The sequence below is a fragment of the Protopterus annectens genome, chromosome 14.part0, assembly GCF_019279795.1.
Source record: "Protopterus annectens isolate FY-2018-M chromosome 14.part0, PAN1.0, whole genome shotgun sequence".
NCBI classification, from domain to species: Eukaryota; Metazoa; Chordata; order Ceratodontiformes; family Protopteridae; genus Protopterus; species Protopterus annectens.
Genome location: NC_056748.1, coordinates 1158462403 through 1158482254, shown reverse-complemented (window position 1 = coordinate 1158482254; position 19852 = coordinate 1158462403). Strand labels below are relative to the sequence as shown.

The window sequence follows — 19852 nt, the reverse complement described above, 5'->3', positions numbered from 1 at the left end:
GAGCTTTTCTCCCCAGGCCTCTGCTGAAAAGGGGCCTTTTCGGCTCAGTCAGAAACCCCCCAGTTAACAAATGTAAAATAAATAAAATAAATAAATAAATCTCCTTTATGTTGATGGACTTTGGTCTGTCTGAAGCACTCCATAGGCCTTGAAATTTTATTTCCATGAAACATACCCCTCAAGCAAAATCTGACATGTCTGTGCTGAGAGATTGGTTTGGGGTTTGACGACAGAAGGGGAGACCTGGGTTCAGTTGAATTTGTTGTATCCACCAACACAGTGCCCTTTTTATAAGGCCCAAACTTGGAATTTGATACTGCAGAGAATGCAAATGCTCAGTGCATATTCTTCTTATAAACCACTGAATCTTTCTCATGTGTAACATGGCAAGATGAATCATGAGTACCAAAGTAGCCATAGGTTCATAGGTAGGTACTAGGCTATCGGCCCAAGGGCCTATGTAAGCCTAACCAACAAGGTTCCCTGGCTTATGCCACCCAAGAAAGTTATTTTCCTGTGCCACTGTCGAGCAGAGACACAGAAGTGATCCCCGGAGTGCTAATGAAGAACTTAGCTTGACATAGATGGGTAGCCTGTTCCAGAGTAAGGGAAGTCTCTGCGACAGGAATCTATCCCTCCAGCATGTCCTGTTTATTGTGGTGACAAGGTTTAGGTCCCTAGAGCGTGTAGCTCAGATGGATTGAGATTTCCGACAGCTCTGGGTTTGACATAGCTTTATATGTTAGGCGGAGATCACCTCGGAGTAGGCGATATGCTATGGAGTAAAGCTGGAGAAAATAAATTATTAGTAGTACTGTAAAGCTGGAGTTTTTTGAGGCGGTCAGTATAGGGCATTTATTTGAGGCCAGTAATCCTATTTGTGAGGTACTTCTGTAGCCGTTCCAGCTGCTGCAAATGTCTTGTGAGGTACATTCCAAAAGGGGCGTTGTACTCTATAATGGGTCTAATGAGTGAAGAGTAGAGGGGAACAATGACCTCTTTTTTCCTGGATGAGAACCCTTTTATGATGAGGTGTGCCACGTAGAAGGATTTCCTGACTACTGTGGAGATGTGACTATCAAAGGAGAGACTACTGTCCACCTGTGTCCCAAGGTCTCTTATCACACATTCGGTGTTAAGTAGATTGCTGCCTATAATTCATGGGTACAGAGTTTTTACCAAAGGGGATGACACTGCACTTTTTGACATTGAGCTTGAGGCCATGGCTCTGACACCAGGCATCTGTCTCAGGGAGGCCCTTCTGTAGGATGTCCACATCATTTGAGGGCTTGGCTATGGCTCCTAGTTTGCAGTCATCTGCAAACTTTGTTAGCCACAGGCCTTCTGTGTTAGCCTGTACTTCAGAGAAGTAGATACCAAACAGGAGAGGTCCCAGGACAGAACCCTGTGGTACTCCACTTGTCACTGCTTTGAGGTCAGATTTGGAGTTGCAACTTTTACAGTGTGGGTTCTGTCAGTGAGCCAGTTGGCAACCCATCTTGTGACGTAGAGATTTATACCTAGTTTAGTGAGTTTAGCTAGAATTCCAGAATGGGGGATGGTGTCGAAAGCCTTGGCGAGGTCAAAGATAGGCTGTGTGAACCATCTTACCCTCATCTACAGCTTTGGTGACTGCCTCAAAGAAGTCGATCAGGTTCATGAGGCATGATCTGCCTTTCACAAACCCGAACTGGGTGGGATCCAGAGTTTGGAGGTTACCAATGTCTTTGTTTATGAGTTCCATGATGATACGCTCGATGGCCTTGCAGACCAGGCTCGTCAGGCTAATAGGTCGATAGTTCCCGGGATAAGTGGTGGCTCCCCCTTTGTGGAGTGGGATAACTGTTGCTGTGCCCCATTCAGTGGGCACAAAGCCTGATGCGAGGCTATTATTGAACATGGTGCTTAAGTGGGGAGCCAGTTTATTCTGAAGTTCATGTAAAACGGAGCCTGGGATGTTGTCCGGTCCCATGGATGCTATGTTTTTGGCTTTAGAGAGTGCAGCTTTTACCTGCATAGTTGTGATTACAGGGACTCTGCATTCTTCATGTATAGATATGGGCCCTTTAGGGGGTGAGGGGGGGGGTAAAGTTAGCACTGAACCTATCTGCCAGGATGTTGGCAATATCAGTTGGTTCTGTAATTTTCGTGCCTTGTGCTGTAACTCAGAGCAGATCTGAGTGTTGCCATTGAGATTCTTGACATAGCTATAGAATGCTTTGTGGTTGTCCTTAGAATTAGTAGCGATTTTGTTTTTGTAGCTAGCTTTGGAGGATCTTATAAGGGATCTCAGCTTCTTATTGAGGCTGACCAGGGAGCTCCTCCACTCATGGAATTTTACTCTCTTTTGCAACAGTTTCTCCTTCTGTTGTACAGTTTGTTTATGGTAGGGGACCACCAGATTGGCTTCCTTTTTTTGGAGGATAGCGTCTTGGTTCTGTTTGGGATAGCACGATCTATGCACTCGTGTAAGTGCTTACAGAGTGCATTTGTGTAGGATTCAGCAGTTGTAACTGTATTGTCCATCTGCATGGGTGTCATGAAGTTCACCACTTCTGTCTTAAGAAGCATGAAGTTGGCTTTGGAGAAATTTTTTACCGTGGTTTCCTTAATGGGGGGTGGGGGCAGGATGTAGATATCAAGGGTGATAAGCTTATGGTCGGATAGGAACAACGAGGAGTTGACTTCAGGTGTGGAACACCGGTCACTCATGTTGGTAATGACTAGGTCTAGGATATTGTTGCCCCTGGTGGGGGTGTGGATAAGTTGATCCAGGGCACTGGAGTTTATGAATTCTAGAAAGCATTGAGCTAAGGAGTTGGTACATGAGTAGTTTTCCCAGTTAATGGTGGGGTAGTTGAAGTCGCCCATTATTAGGGTGTTTGGTTGAGCCCTAATATTTTCCAATACATCAAGAAAAGAGGAGTGGGAATCCTGGGGCATGGTGGGGGGATCTGTAGCAAGCTACAATTTGGATTGCAGTTTTGCCTAGAGTTAGTTGCACTAACTAATGAGCCCTAGGATTCTGAAAAAATTATCGTGCAAAAGCCTGAGACTGATTGGAGCACTTTAGGAAAAATTCCAGATAAAAATCCACCTTCTCTTGTGTCAAAAAGGCCTTTTGAAGAGAAGTGTCTAGAAGGTAGCCTAGAAACAAAATCCTGTAAAACATACTGAAGGAGGATTTTGAAATGTTTATCTAGAAGCCCAGATTGGTCAAAAAAGACATGACCTGAGTTAATGACGCTTTACATCTGGATAGAGATTCTGCAAAGGTAAGTAATTAATCTCAATAAGGAAAATATCAATACCATTTAGTGTGCAATAAGAAAGGACTTTAGATAAGCATTTCAGGAACACCACTGGAGTGGTAGTAAATGAAAGGATAATGCAGAGAACTGCTAATATGTGACACAGAAACAGTGAACCTTAGAAACTTCAGACTACAAGAATGTGGCAATAAGCATTTTAAGTCTAGTGTTACCAAATAATGCATGGGAGTTGTTGTGTCTTTCGGCTTTTCCCGGTTAGGGGTCGCCACAGCGGAACTCCGGTCCGCTAATGATTGGCAGTAGATTTTTACGTGCCGAGTTGCCAGCTCTGACGCACAACCTTCAACAAAGGTACGCCCATTCACGCATGTCTCCACACAGAAGACGCTTTAGCTGAGAATCGAACAGGACAACGTCTTACTGTGAGGCGACAACGCTACCGCAGCACCACCACCGCAGTAAATAATACATGGAGTAATGAGGGGTAACAGGTTCTGTATGGTCAACATTTTGAGTTTTGGTACTTTCACGTACAGATCTAGGAATTAAAGACCTTGTACTGGTCTCCAAGATGTCTTTTTCTTTGGTACCAGAAATATGTTACAAACAGACATACCTCATGCCTCTCAAATTCCTCCATGGTACATGTGAATATACCTCATTCCTCTCCCATTCCTCCTATACCGGAATAGAAGCCTTTGCCCCTTTGACTTGAGGGTCCTGGCTATATGACACCCTGTGTGTGCAAAGACTGAAGAACCTGAGAACAAATTCTGTTTAGTTTAGAGGGTGAGGAGGAATTCCCTGAAAGGAGGTTTTTGTATTCAGTGCCATCGTAACTCTCCTGCACCACTTTCTATCACACAAGAGCCTGAGACAATCTTTTTCTAAACGAGGATGTTGAGGGTGTTAAGAAGAGATACTGGCCACAGACTAGGGAGGGGAAGAATGCTGACACAGCCATTCTGTACTACCGGTATGCCCCCTTTTCTGAAATGAATCTCATTGCTTTTTTACTCTCAGCCTCCTCTTTTTATCTCATTGTTTGCCAGAAAAAGGCTGGTTTTCTTTATCTGGCTTGTTTGTGAAAGGGGAATATCTATAAATTAATTTCCTCTTTCATCATATTGTTTGACAACATTGGTGGCAGAACAGCCAAACAAATCTTCCCCATCTAAACCAGAATCTAAGATTTCAAACTTTTCCTGCTCAACAAACTTTTGGTTATAGGTTCATAGGTAGGTACTAGGCTATCGGCCCAAAGGGCCTATGCAAGCCTAGCCAACAAGGTTCCCTGGCTTACACCACCCAAGAAAGTTATTTTCCTGTGCCACTGTCAAGCAGAGACACAGAAGTGATCCCCGGGGTGTATTTCCTATTTCCTATCCACTGATCAAGATTTTTCTTGAAGAGTGCTAATGAAGACCTTTGCTTGACATAGATGGGTAGCCTGTTCCAGAGTATGGGAAGTCTCTGGGATAGGACTCTATCCCTCCAGCATGTCCTGTTTATTGTGGTGACAAGGTTTAGGTCCCTAGAGCGTGTAGCTCGGAGGGATTGGGATTTCTTTAGGTGTAGCATGTCCAACAGCTCTGGGTCTGACATAGCTTTATATGTTAGGCAGAGGTCACCTCGGAGTAGGCGATATGCTATGGAGTAAAGCTGGAGTTTTTTAAGGCGGTCAGTGTAGGGCATTTGTTTGAGTCCAGTAATCCTCTTTGTGAGGTACTTCTGTGGCCTTTCCAGCTGCTGCAGATGTCTTGTGAGGTACATTCCAAAAGGGGCGTTGTACTCTACAGTGGGTCTAATGAGTGTCGAGTAGAGGGGAACGATGACCTCTTTTTTCCTGGATGAGAACCCTTTTATGATGAGGTATGCCATGTAGAAGGACTTCCTGACTACTGTGGCGATGTGACTATCAAAGGAGTGACTACTGTCCACCTTGTCCCAAGGTCTCTTATCACCCATTCGGTGTTAAGTAGATTGCTGCCTATGTGGTAGTTCATGGGTACAGAGTTTTTACCAAAGGGGATGTCACTGCACTTTTTGGCATTGAGCTTGAGGCCATGGCTCTGACACAAGGTATCTGTCTCAGAGAGGCCCTTCTGTAGGATGTTCACATCATTTGGGGACTTGACTATGGCTCCTAGTTGGCAGTAATCTGCGAAATTCATTAGCCAGAGGCCTTCTGTGTTTGGTATCTACTTCTCTGAAGTACAGGCTAACAGGAGCGGTCCCAGGACGGAACCCTGTGGTACTCCGCTTGTCACTGGTTTGAGGTCAGATTTGGAGTCTGCAACTTTTACAATGTGGGTTCTGTCAGTGAGCCAGTTGGCAACCCATCTTGTGACGTAGGGATTTATGCCTAGTTTATTGAGTTTAGCTATAATTCCAGAATGGGGGATGGTGTCGAAAGCCTTGGTGAGGTCAAGATAGGCTGTGTGAACCACCTTACCCTCATCTACTGCTTTGGTGACTGCCTCAAAGAAGTCGATCAGGTTCAGGAGGCATGATCTGCCTTTCACAAACCCGAACTGGGTGGGATCCAGAGTTTGGAGGTTACCAATGTCTTTGTTTATGAGTTCCATGATGATACGTTCCATGACTTTGCAGACCAGGCTCGTCAGGCTAATAGGTCTATAGTTCCCGGGATCAGTGGTCGCTCCCCCTTTGTGGAGTGAAGGCTTTGTGAACTGTTGCTGTGCGCTATTCAGTGGGCACAAAGCCTGATGCGAGTCTATTATTGAACATGGTGCTTAAGTGGGGAGCCAGTTCATTCTGAAGTTCGTGTAAAACGCAGCCTGGGATGTTGTCCGGTCCCATGGATGCCATGTTTTTGGCTTTAGAGAGTGCAGCTTTTACCTGCGTAGTTGTGATTACAGGTACTCTGCATTCTTCCTGTATAGACATGGGCCCTTTAGGGGGTGGGGGGGGTAAAGTTAGCACTGAACCTATCTGCCAGGATGTTGGCAATATCAGTTGGTTCTATAATTTTCGTGCCTTTGTGCTGTAACTCAGAGCAGATCTGGGTGTTGCCATTGAGATTCTTGACATAGCTATAGAATGCTTTGTGGTTGTCCTTGGAATTAGTGGCAATTTTATTTTCGTAGCTAGCTATGGAGGATCTTAAAAGGGATCTCAGCTTCTTACTGAGGCTGACCAGGGAGCTCCTCCACTCATGGGATTTTACTCTCTTTTATAACAGTTTCTTCCTTCTGTTGTTCAGTTTGTTTATGGCAGGGGACCACCAGATTGGCTTCCTTTTTTTGGAGGATAGCGTCTTGGTTCTGTTTGGGATAGCACGATCCATGCACTCATGTAAGTGCTTATAGAGTGCATTTGTGTAGGATTCAGCAGTTGTAACTGTATTGTCCATCTGCATGGGTGTCATGAAGTTCACTACTTCTGTCTTAAGAAGCATGAAGTTGGCTTTGGAGAAATTTTTTACTGTGGTTTCCTTAATGGGGTGTGGGGGTGGGATGTGGATATCAAGGGTGATTAGCTTATGGTCGGAACGGACCAACGAGGAGTTGACTTCAGGTGTGGAACACCGGTCACTCATGTTGGTAATGACTAGGTCTAGGATATTGTTGCCCCTGGTGGGGGTGTGGATAAGTTGATCTACAGAAAGCGTTGGGCTAAGGAGTTGGTACATGAGTAGTTTTCCTAGTTAATGGTGCGGTAGTTGAAGTCGCCCATTATTAGGGTGTTTGGCTGAACCCTAATATTTTCCAGTACATCAAGAAAAGAGGAGTGGGAATCCTGGGGCATGGTGGGGGGATCTGTAGCAAGCTACAATTTGGATTGCAGTTTTGCCAAGAGTTAGTTGCATTTGGATGACCTCGGATGCATTATGCTGAGCAACTAGCCTGGAGGTGTGGATATCCTTAATGAATATGGACACACCCCCACCTTTGGTGTTTCGGTCCAGGTTACATGGCCGAAAAGTGTGGTATGATTTATAGCCTGGTAGTGCAGGGGCGCTCTCTGGAGCCTTGAACCAGGTCTCAGTCACTGCACAGATATCGATGTTCTCCATTTTAAGGAGTGCCTCGAGTGAGTGCATTTTGAAATTTAGACTTCTAGCATTGAGTAGCATTACCCTCAGTTTTTGCTTTATGTACCAAAGCATATCTTCTCAGCACTGTATCAGTAACAGCAGCCCTAGACACTGTATCTGCTCAATCAAGCTTTACAGTTTGGTTAAAAAAATGCCTTCTTCATTAGGAGGAGTGGTAGCCAATTCCATCAGACTTTCCATTGGACAAATAGAAACAATACCAAAACAGCAAAATCTTCAGAAGTCAGGAATCGAAAAACATACTCTTGAAAGGTGGTTACACCGAGGCGCTGGAGAATAAAGAGTTTGCTTTTGGATTTGACTTTGGTTCCTGTTTTTCGATTCCTGACTTCTGAAGATTTTGCTGCTTTGGTATTGTTTTGGATCAGAGTTGTTTCTATCTGAAGGTGTGTGGAGTGGAGTTTGTGTAATTTTCCATTGGACAAAGCATACATTTCCACATGTATGCCTGGTAATTCAGAATTCTGAAGGCTAAAATGGAAGGAGGAAATGTTCTCCTACCGATGCAGTCAAAACATCTTGTCTTCCTTGTTAGTAGGACAAGCACTTATCTTAACGACAAACCTGATGCCAGAAGTAGTATTAGAAGTACAAACTGCTGCTGGATCAGATCTAAGGTGAGAGGAAGAGACATTTATTAGTGTGAGGTACCTTATACAGCTTATCTGCTATTTTAGGGACTGAAGGCTGGATATCAGGAAGACTACAGGTAGCATTCAACACATCTTCCAAGGCTGGCAATGTAGGAGGAACGGAAGAAGAATCAGATAAATTCATTTGTAACATGTCATAGTATCTCCACAGTTGGGGGGGGCAGATATTCATTTGTTCCCATAAAAACATCACTCATTCTATGGTCTGACTAAACGAAAAGCCCTCCACAGGAGGATGAGTTAATATTTTCTTCACAATCAGATAGCTGCATTTGGGACTCTGCAGGAGAAGAAGCCCTATCTCTTACAAAGGCAGAATCATCAGACCCAGTTTCGTTAGGAATTACTTTACAGGGGATGCCTATCTGTAATAGCTTCTGTGTAGCAGTATTCGTTGTCAGCAATGCTTTCCTTGCCAAGGTAAAGAAATCATCTTTCTTAGCAGTAACTACTTTTTCAGAACAATGCTAGTCTTTTGTTCTTCCTTAGCATGAGTTCCACTGGAAGAAGATCGACTAGAAGAACGGAATTCTGCCCTGTCCAATGGTGTTTTGCCAAGGTTACCCAGAGAAGGATCTGCCAGACTTCCTCTCATGCCGTATTAGACACTGGAACAAGTGAAGAGAACATGGGTGACCCACCCCACCCTCAGTTTGTGATGGCTGACAGGACAACAGAGGAAACCAAAGAAGTAAATATGAGTGGTATGAGGAATAACCAATGGCCACAACAGGTTCACCCACTGTCTGCTGAGGCATAGACTGAGTCCGTGATAATGGCAAGGACTTCTTGGTAAGTGTTTTTTTTTTCTTTCTAGGTATAGTGGGAGAAGAACCAGCAGGACGGGTATAAGTATCCATGCTCCAGCTGGACAATAGGAACCAAAAGCAGTCAAGAGCTGCTGGATCGAGAAGGTTATAAGGCAAGTTGTCGCTAAGTGTTCACAAGCAGCACATGTACATTCACAACATTTTACCTAGTGGCTCTATCATTAAAAAAAATCAGAGGCAGAACATAAACTGCCTGTCAGTACTTTCAAACATCCAAAAATACACTGACAAAAAAGCAATATGGCAGATAGGATATCATTATGCAAGCATAACCATTACACTGACACAAATTCCTGCCCATCCCTTCATAATCTTTTTTGCCCCCTCCCAAAAAAAATAAACGTTTAAACAAGCTACACAGAATTTCTCACAAAATTAGCCCGACATACATAAAAGACTCTTCAAAAAAAGCAGTCTCTAAAAGGAAAATGACAACATTGTGAACAAATACTGGATTTCTTAAAGGACAAATACTACTTTTAGACAATACAATTCTCCTGAGAAGTCTGAGAGGTGCTTTTAGCCAATCAGAATCCAGAGTGACACTGAAGGGGAAGGGAAGCCAGAGCTTTTTTAAGATGGCTGGTTGTTTGTTAGGCAGGAAACAACCGACACATCCTACAGGCTACTGCAGCAGTGGGAAAGATGAACATTGGGCAGTTACTGATACATGGGATTTTTTGAGAAAATCTTAAGACAGTTGTAATTAATTAATTATTATTTTGAAAGATATGCAAAGGTATTTGTTTAGAATATTGCAGGTGTGGATGTTGTTGGTTACCTGAGCAGTGAATTTTGTGGTTTTCCAGTATGATAATTCAGGCTTGTAGAATGTGATTTTAGCGAAACTGCCAATAATGCCTCATCTATAGATAGGGTTACCACCTGTCCCACTTTGCGAGGGACAGTCCCTCTTTGGGCAATTGTGTCCTGCAAAAAATTGTGAAAATGGCAAATGTCCTGAGATTTTAGGACAAAATTATTTTCTATATTTTATGTAATAGTTGCATAAAACAGTTATTCTGTATCTGAAAAACCTAAATGTTATAAGAAACAGAATAAGGAACTAAAATGCTACAAGAATAAACTTTCATTCAGGCAAAAAACTGAAGTTCTGTCCTTTGTACTGGCCGTGGGTATGTTTTGCCCTGCAAAATCTGATGTTTGTAGCACAAATGTCCCACTTTGGCCATTTGGAAAGGTGGCAACCCTATCTATACAGGAGTTTGGGAATAATAAGTGAGCTACGAAGATTTCTGATAGTGGAAAATGGTTTCTATGGATGCTATAAAGTGTACATGGCTTTTTGTGAATGTCTTGTACTACTCTATTGAAAAAAATCAAAATATGAAAGTATACTAACAATGGCTGCATCTAAGTATATGTAATACTTGACTGTCTCTATTTAAGCATTATTCATTGTGAAAAATGTGGATGTGATTACAGTATTGTTGTAGTAAAAAAATAAATAAATCACAAGTTTACAGGTGGTACATCACAATTCAACTGTAATCTCGTAATCCGTTCTGGAATCGTGGTTGAATTGCGAAAAGGTCAAAATGCGAGATGCCATTTCCCATACCAATGTATGGAAAATGGTTTAATTCGTTCCCGGCCCAAACAAAATTAAAAAAAAAAAATTAAATACACTAAAAAAAATGCAGCTCACCATGATTTGAAGTGTAGAACAGCTTTTAAATGGAGGAGAGGATGTGGAGGAGGAATGGAGGACTACTGTATTCCTAAAACTATGGCTCATGTCACATGCAAATTTATTTGATGCTAAATCCATCCAAGAATACAGGCTAACCTGTTCCCTTGTCCAGCTAAAATGCATACTCATTACATCTTTGTGCGATAGCAGTTAAGAAATGAATATCTGGTGTCTCTGATTATGATTAATGTTTTATTTAGTTCACTTTAGTGTGATATAGGTTCACAGGTGTGTACTAGGCTAATGGCCCTGGAGCCTTTACAAGCCTAGCCCATAGGATTGCCCTGGCATCATGCCACCTGACCTTAGTTCCCAATGCCTCAGTTGAGTAAAGCCACTGGAGTGATCCCCGGGGTGAATTTTCTATTTCCCATCCACTCATCAAGATTTCTCTTGAAGGGGGCCAGTGAGGTGCTCTGTTTGACATGTATGGGAAGTCTATTCCATAGCATGGGGAGTCTCTGGGTTATGAATATGTCCCTCTAGCACATTCTGTTGATTGTGGTAATGAGGTTGAGGTTTCTGGAGCGTGTGGTGTGGAGGGATTGGAATTTCTTTAGATGTAGCATTTCTAACAGAGCTGGGTCAGACATGGCTTTGTAAGTCAGGCAGAGATCGCCTTTAAGTAGGTGATATGAGACAAAGAATAGCTAGAGTTTTTTGAGTCTGTCCATATAGGACGAGTGTTTTAAGGCATAGGATTCTCTTTGTGAGGTACTCTGCAGCCTTTCCAGTTGTTGCAGGTGTCTAGTGAGGTACATGCCAAATGGGGCATTGTACTTGTTGACTGGCCTAATGAGGGTAGAGTAGATGAAGACAATGACTTCTTTCTTCCTGGATGCAAAACCCTTAGTAATGAGATGTGCCACATAAAAGGACTTTCTGACCACAGTGGCAATGTGGTGGTCAAAGGAGAGGTTGCTGTTAACCTGTGTTTCCAGATCTCTTATAACACCTTCTGTGTTCAGTGGACTACCACCGATATGGTAATTCATGGGAACTGGGTTTTTCCAAAAGGGGATGATGACACACTTTTTGGCACTGACCTTAACACCAGTCATTGGTCTCAGTGAGGCCTTTCTGTAGAATGTCAACATCACTTGTGGAGTTAATAATAGCTACCAACTTGCAATTGCCTGCGAACTTTGTCAGCCAGATTCCCTTTGTGTTGGTCTGGACTTCAGAGAAGTAGATACCAAACAGGAGAGGACCCAGGGCCGAACCCTGTGGGACTCCACTCATCACTGGTAGGCAGTCTGACTTGGAGTCAGCTACTTTCACACTGTGGGTTCTATCTGTGAGCCAGTTAGCAACCCATCTAGTGATTTAGGGGTTGATGCCTAGCTTAGTGAGTTTTTTCTATGATTCCTGAGTGGGGAATGGTATCAAAGGCCTTGGCCAGCTCAAGGTAGGCTATATGAATCATCTTGCCTTCATCTACAGCTCTGGTGACTGACTCAAAGTTGTTGACCAAGTTGAGCAGGCATGATCTACCCTTCACAAAACCAAACTGTGTAAGATCCAGAGTTTGGAGATTTCCTATATATCTTTATTTATTAGGTCCATGATGATGTGTTCCATAGCTTTGTATATCAGATTCATCAGGCTAATGGGGTGACAGTTCTCAGGGTCTGTAGTCACTCCTCCTTTGTGGAGATAGATGACTGTAACAGTGCGCCATTTGGTAGGGACAAAGCCTGAGATGAGGCTGTGATTGAACAGGGCACACAGGTGAGGTGCCAGTTCACTCAGCAGTCCATGTAGAACACAGCCAGGGATATTGTCAGGTCCCATTAAAGCTGTATTCTTGGCCTTGGAGAGTGCTGTTTTAACCTGTGGAGCAGTAATACTGGGGGCCTGGCAATCTACTGGTATTGTGATTGGTCCTTTGGGGGGGGGAGGGGTAAAGTTGGCACTGAATCTGTTGGCCAGTATACTCGCAATATCTGTTGGCTCGGTATTGGAGCTACCACTGTGCAGTAGCTCAGAGCAAATCTGGGTATTGCTGTGGAGATTCTTTACATAACTATAGAAGGCCTTGTGGTTGTCTTTACTATCTGCTGCAATTCTGTTTTCATAGCTAACTTTAGAGGATATGATGAGAAATCTCAACTTTTTGTTGAGGCTGATAAGGGAGTTTTTCCAGTCTTGGGACTTCACCTTATTCCACATCAGTTTCCTCCTTCTGTTGCAGAATTTGTTTATGGCATATATATAATATAAATTATAACTTATAAAAATCTTATGTTTCCTATTCACACCCCCAAAAGAAATAACAACATTATAACTTAAAATATCTTACAACAGATTTCTATTCACACCCCCAAAAGAAATAACACATAATACAGTGTATACTGGTGTGTTTGTTTTTTTTAATCCTTGCTCCAGGACTTTGCTCAGTCATTCCCCTGCTTGGTTCATTCATTCTCCCAGTGGGCTAGAGCCACATGTCATGAAATAGGCAAGAGCCACCTGCCTCACTCATTCCTGTTCAGGCACCTGATTGGCCCATTCATTCAACTAGGGGTAAGCTACTTCCTGGAGTTTTTTTTTTTCTTTTTTTTTTTGTAGATCTTCAAAGATGAGCTTAGCTTTCTCACAGATCATGGTCAGATTTATTGGATCTCCCTTCATCTGCCGCTCCTGGATCCAAACAAGAAGCATCCTCTCCATGTCTTCATGAATTATTTTTCTGTGTTTGCCCAAAACCTTTGTTGCTCCGTTTGACACCTTAGCACCCATGATGCTGTTTCTATTTTTCCAAAATGTTGAGACGGCAGACTTAGGCACACCATGCTGTTCTGCTTTTCATCCTATTTTACCTCCTCTCTCAATTTTATCTATGATTTCTTTCTTCTTTTCAATGCTCAGCCACTAATTTTTCCTGCTGGTATCACTCCTCTTTGGCCCCATTTCTTCACTTCTTTAAGGTAACACTTAAAAAAAAACAACTGTACTATATAAACAACACAACAACAACAACAGGAAACAATGAATACATTTCAGCCTCCTTTCCAGGTTGAATTGCGAGATGGTGTTCGAACTGTAGGATGTCTGGGTAGCCGAGAGCACGGTCGAGTTGTAAAATGGTTGAGATGAAAGGTACCAACTGTATTTTCCTTTTCATTCAGTAAATATTGTGATTCTTCTTGCAGCCAAAGCAGCAGTTCATTTATCAAGTCTTGTATGAGGATTAAGTATTGTTAGGTTAGCGGCACTACATTCAATTGTGGAATTATCAGCATTTGTTTGATATCATTTCAGAAAGAAAAAGAATAGGAGACATGGCAGGAATGCAGAGTCAGCACAGGGTACATACCTAGAACAGAGTATGTATACAATAGGAGGACTGAATCAGGGAGTCACCCAGCAGGAAAATAGAATGGCTAAAAGGCAAAAAATAAATGACACACTAAACATCAAACTGTACTTGTAAAATGAGCAGATTCCACATGCATCTGAATTTCTGTACACAATAAGAAATATGAGAAAACACTCTAAGTCTGTGATAGGTTATAAATCGGGTGTATGATGCCAAGATGGATGTTAGACACAAAGTAGTTTATTTGTTTGTGATTTTTTCTGAATTATACAACAAAATCCTAGCCACAGATGAGAAGAGCTAGCAGCACTGCATGAAAATGGTCAAAAAGGTAAATACTTTCACATTTGTGTTACTTTGTTTATGTTTACAATGCACTCACTGAGATACACTGTATGACTGCCCAGGGTATATTAAAGAAAGTACTTTTTTCATATTTTATAGTTAAGTCATTCCAATATCTTTAGTGGCAATGCAGTCTAACTCAGCAAACTTAGGCCCTCCCATATTTTTGCAGCCCTGTCATACTGTACCTCTTGAGTGAAATACTCATCTGGGAACTTCTGAAGGCTTGAAACAGCAGCACTGGACACAGTACTGGAGTTTACATCTGTATACTGCAGGAGGAGTGGTATAGTTTCCGGAAGCTGGGCATTCTTTAACCCTAGCAAACACACCGCAGTCTTCGCATCATCTTTTGAATTCTTCAGCTGAGTAAGTATGTACTCCTTTGCTGCCTCAACATCCTGTTGATCACCATAAAAACAGTAAGAAAACATTTTGTCCTCAATAACAACAAAGCTGTTTTAACAACATAAATGGCACATGAAGGAATAAATTCAAAACAATCATAAAAAGTCAGTTCTAACAACATCACTTCTGACAGAAAAGTATGCACGAAAAAATGCTAAGAAATGTCTAGCTAGAAGCCACAATACTTCTGACAGGAACAAATAGCCCTTAATAAAATTTAAGGAGAGTCTGGTTGGAACATACTGGACATAGTCAATAAAAGTTCATAGTTTTTGGTTATCGATATTGCACACAGTATTCTGGCTATGCCTAATAAAATCTTGCTAAAATCATTTTTTTTTTCTTCTTTAGCCAATAATGTATTGAGTACTTTTAAAAGAACTTACATAAGTGTAGTTCACTCACACTGAGCAATTTTAAAAATGCAACTATTGAAATGATATGCTGCTAAAAAGGCAAAACAAAATGATAGTAATACATTTTCTTTTTCAGAGTTGGATGCTCATATAAGACCCAGGTTTATCAAAAATACTGATATATCACCTGTTACAGTTGCATATTACAAACATGTCCATTGTAAACAAAAAAAAAAAAAAAATCACTATTTTATGCAGGTGCCACAAAATACAGCACCCAATTACAAATTAGTGTTTTTATAAAAAAAAAAAAAAAAAATCCTGATACATTATAAAATGACTGGCCATTAACATTCAAAAATGTGCACGCTGATTGGTTAGCCCAACCAGCAAGCCTGTTGTAAAATCGAGCGTACACCAACAGAAAAAAGTCTAGTCACCCAGACTTTCTTCTATTAATATATGCTATGAAGCTTTCCAGTTTTCTTAATTAAAAAAAAAAAAAAATGAAACAAACTTTCAAATCCAAACAGGTATGAGAGAGATGGGACAGAGAAAATACAAGGAAAATCAGGTATGTAAAGAAACATACATTTTTATCCTTGTATTTTCTCTGCCCTGTCTCTCTTGTATGTCTGATCGGTTCTAAAATTCTTTTTTTTTTTTTAACTAAAAAAAAGCAACAGAGGTCTTCCTTTCTCCATTGCTTCCTTTCCAAAGCACTGATGTACTGTGTAAGTGGGGGAACATAAGTTCCATATGCGTGCATAGTACATCAAGAAAGCCCCATGATTCGGGAAAAAAGGCAGAACGGCACCATGAAGCTGTTATACCGACATTATTTAAGAAAAGTAAGCAACTTTTTTCTTAAATAATGTAATTGTATAACAGCAGTAACCCATGGCTGGGTGTGGGTACATGGGCTTCGTCCTCGCGACCAAAGCACACTATCTATGGGTAAATCCAGCATTACCCACACTCAGCCATGTGTTATTGCTATATTATATCCAAGCCTTGTGGAAAACAGCACTGTATTTTATAATATAATAATTTTGAGAAAGGCTGCTGAAGTGGCTGCAGCTCTGGTTGAGTGTGGCCTAATGCCCTCAGGTACTGGCTTGCCATGGTGTACATAGTAGAAATGAATGCAGTGGCCTATCCACTTTGAAATAGTCTGCTTTGAGATAGCCTTTCCTTGTGATACTGCAGCATATGCCACTAGTAATTGCTCTGTCTTTCTGAAAACTTTGGTTCTGTCCAAGTAGAATCTAAGCTGTCCGTGTACGTCCAAAGAATGCAGAATTCTCTCCCCCTTGTTCTATGGATTTGGGTAAAAGGTTGGCAGGTGAATAGTTTGGTTGAGAGCCACAGTGGACACCACCTTAGGCATAAATGTTGGGTTTGTCCTCAGAGAGACCCTGTCTGGATAAAAAATGATAAAAGGTTCCACAGCCATGAGTGCCTGTAGCTCTGAAACTCGCCTTGCAGAAGTTATTGCTAGGAGCAGAGCTGTTTTCCAAGATAAAACTTTATATCAGCAGTAGCCACTGGCTCAAAAGGAGGCAGGGTGAGTTTTTTCCAAGACAAAGTTGAGGTCCCATACAGGCATTGGTGATCTCCTTGGAGGTCTTAAATTTTTGGCTCCTCTGAGATACTGCTTTAATAAGAGATGAGAAAAGATTGGTGGCTCTACATTGTAATGAGCCGAAATGGCAGAGGCATGAATTTTAATAGATGAAAAAGATAGGCCTTTGTCCAGCATCTCAGTTAAGTATTGCAAAATCTGAGGAATATTTGGCACAGCTGTATCAGTTCCTTGTGCCTGGTCCCAAGCACAGAATCTCTTCCATTTTCCAGCATAAGATTTTCTAGTACTAGGCCTTCTGGCTTCTAAAATGACATCCATCACAGCTTTACTGAGAGGTGTGTTTTGTATGACTACATTATTAGCCATGCTGTCAGATTTAAAGTTCTGAGTTGGCTGTGTAGGATCTGACTGTATTGCTGGGACAGCAGCGGAAGTATTTGAGGTAAGGTCCAAGGCTGGGCATTGAGACAAGCTCCTTAGTATTGGATACCAGTGCTGGCGGGGCCAGTCTGGGGCAATCAGTATCATCCTTGGTTTGTCCTGTCTGACCTTTAGGAGTACCTTGGGGAGGAGAGGCAGAGGGGGAAATGCATATACTGATAGTTTTTTCCAGCTGAAAGATAGGGCGTCCACTTTCCATGCTTGTCTGTGATAAATCCTTGTGCACAATCTTTTTAGTTGGTAGTTGTGAGGGTAGGCAAATAGATCTATGTCGGGGCATCCCCATTTTCTTGTTATCATGCTGAAGACTTGTGGGTCCAGGTGCCACTCGTGGGGATCCATGAGGTTTCTGCTTAGTTCGTCTGCCAAAGCATTTTTCCTTCCTGGCAGGAATTGTGCCTGCAGATGTACTTGGTAAAGCAATGCTGTGTCCCACAAAGTCATGGCTAGTCTGCAAAGGGGGTAAGAATGTGTGCCCCCTTGCTTGTTTATATACCACATGACCGTGGTGTTGTCTGTCTTTATCAGTAGTTGTCCTGGATGAAGTGGGTCCTTGAAGGCGGTCAGGGCATTTTGAACTGCTAGCATCTCTTTTTGATTGATATGTAGATACATTTGGTTTGAGGTCCATGTGCCCTGAATGCATCTTCCTGCCATGTGGGCCCCCCAGGCATAATCTGATGCATCCATTGTTAGTGTCTGCCTGGCTGGGGTAATGTGAATGGCTGTCCCTTGTTTTGGTGACAAGCCTTTTCCCACCATCGAAACTCCTGTTGCAGGCAGGGAATGAGAGTAATCAGTTTCCGGGGTGTGGCAATGTTGAGTCCAAACATTTTCCTCATATGCAGTCTTGCATATGGAATTAGTAGGATGCGGGATGCCAGGAAGCCCAAAGCCTGCAGAATTTTTCTTGCAGATAACTGGGCCTTTGTTGCCAACATTTTGAAATAGGTAGTCAGTTGCTTTTGTTTGTCTGGCGTGAGATAAGCCATCTGGGCAATTGTATTTAAGCTTGCACCCAAGATACTATCTCTTGAGAGGGTACTACTTTTGATTTCTTGCATGTTAGAAGTCTTTTCACAAACGCCAGATGCTGTAGAAGAATGTTCTTGTTCTCTGCTTGAATTAGACAGTCGTCCAAGTAAGGACATATTGGTATTCCTCTTTGTCTGCAGAATGCAATTACTGGTACCAGGCACTTTGTAAAGACCCTGGGCGCAATAGATAAGCCAAAGGGCAGTGCAGAGAATTGGTAGTGCATTGAGCAAGCCTTGAATATGAGGTATCTTCTGCATATTTGTCTGATTGGGACATACAGGTATGCCTCTTATAGATCTAAAGTCACAAGCCAAGCGTTCTTGCCCAGCATGGGCAGAAGCTGCTGCAAAGTCAGCATCTTGAATTTTGGTATATCCAGGAAAGTGTTTAAAATAGATAGGTCCAGTATTGGCCTCCAGGGTACCAAGAACAGTCTTGAGTAAAATCCTTGTCCCTGCTCTTGCTCTGGTACTTGTTGAATGGCCCCCATGTTGATGAGGGATGAGACTTGTTTTTGTGTCTCTGCCCATTGATTTTTTGGCAGATCTGGCCAGCCATTTGCCTTTGGCAGGGTATGGAAATGGAACTTGTAGCCTTGTGACACGATATCTAGGACCCATTTGTCCTTGGTTATAATGTGCCAATTTTGTGAAAAAAGTGCTAATTTTCCCCCCAAGGGTGCTGCCATTAGATAAGTGCTTGGTGCAGGCAAGGACTGTTTCCTGTATGGTTGTGACTTTTCTTCTCCAACTTTGGAGGTAGAATCCCCCCATTGCTTTGAGCGGTATGAAACTTGCGCCTGGGATCTGCCTCTAGGGCATCTGGATCTGCCCCTTTGAGGTCTGTCTGACACAGGAAAGGACCAATTCTTTGTTGGCCAGTGTCTACTAAACCTAGGTGGCTGTACTTGTAAAAAATCTTTGACCGTTTGTATAGATTTAGCTCTGTCCTCCATTTTCTTTAACACCTCTTCTGCCTTAACACCAAACAAAGTATCATGCTGTAAAGGTGCATCGAATAATTTGACTTTAACACGATCAGGCAGATTTTGTTCCTTTAACCAAGCATGACTCCTAATTACAGAACCTGTAACTGCGGCCCTGCAGGAGGCCTCTAAAGAATCAAATCCATATTGCAAAGTATGCTTTCCAACTTGTTCAGCTGCATGCAATAAATCCTGCATTTCCTTGTTTTCTGCACATTCAGAGTTTAACAACATTTTCTGTTAATGCAATGCCATGACATGTTGCTGATATTTGAGCATATGAAACTGACAGTTTAAGGCCCTTATAGCCAAGGTAGCAGATGTGTAAACCTTTTTTCCCCATCTATCTAGTGCCCTAGAATCTCTGTCAGAGGGGGTAGGGTTTTTTGCAGTGGAAGCCTTAACTCCTTTGGGACCCTGAGAAATAGTTTCTGGGTCTGCAGCAGGATTTTTAAAAAGGAATTTATGAGAGTCAGGAACCCTGTAATATCTGTCAGGCTTAACAGGAGCTGGAGGTAAGGAGTCAGGGGTAAGACTAGACTCTGAAAACACATCATCTACAATGTCTAACACAAGTGGGATGGCTATTGGCTTGTGTTGAGGTAGTAAAATGAAATCCCTGAGCCTCTTTTTAGATTCTGAAAAAACTTGGCTCTCCCAGTGGAAATGCTCCCTCATGGTATGTAAAGTTTCCCCAAAAGAACAGTCCTCAGGGGGAGAAGCTGAAGGTATAGATTCTTCAGCATCAGAATCCTCATTGGGGGGAAGAGAATATTCCTGATCAGAAGAGGAATCAGAAGAAATGGAAACCTGATCTGA

At 42.3% G+C, this 19852-nt stretch overlaps 1 protein-coding gene across 2 annotated transcripts in view; it reads right to left on the bottom strand.

Moving 5' to 3' along the window:
* The window catches only part of LOC122789471 (microsomal triglyceride transfer protein large subunit-like), a 1260333-nt gene that overhangs the window by 442362 nt on the left and 798119 nt on the right, over positions 1–19852 (bottom strand). For both annotated transcript variants that reach the window (XM_044056964.1, XM_044056965.1), the window contains exon 11: positions 14406–14618. In XM_044056964.1, coding sequence (XP_043912899.1) covers positions 14406–14618 — 213 coding nt within the window. The remainder of the gene's footprint in view (positions 1–14405; positions 14619–19852) is intronic.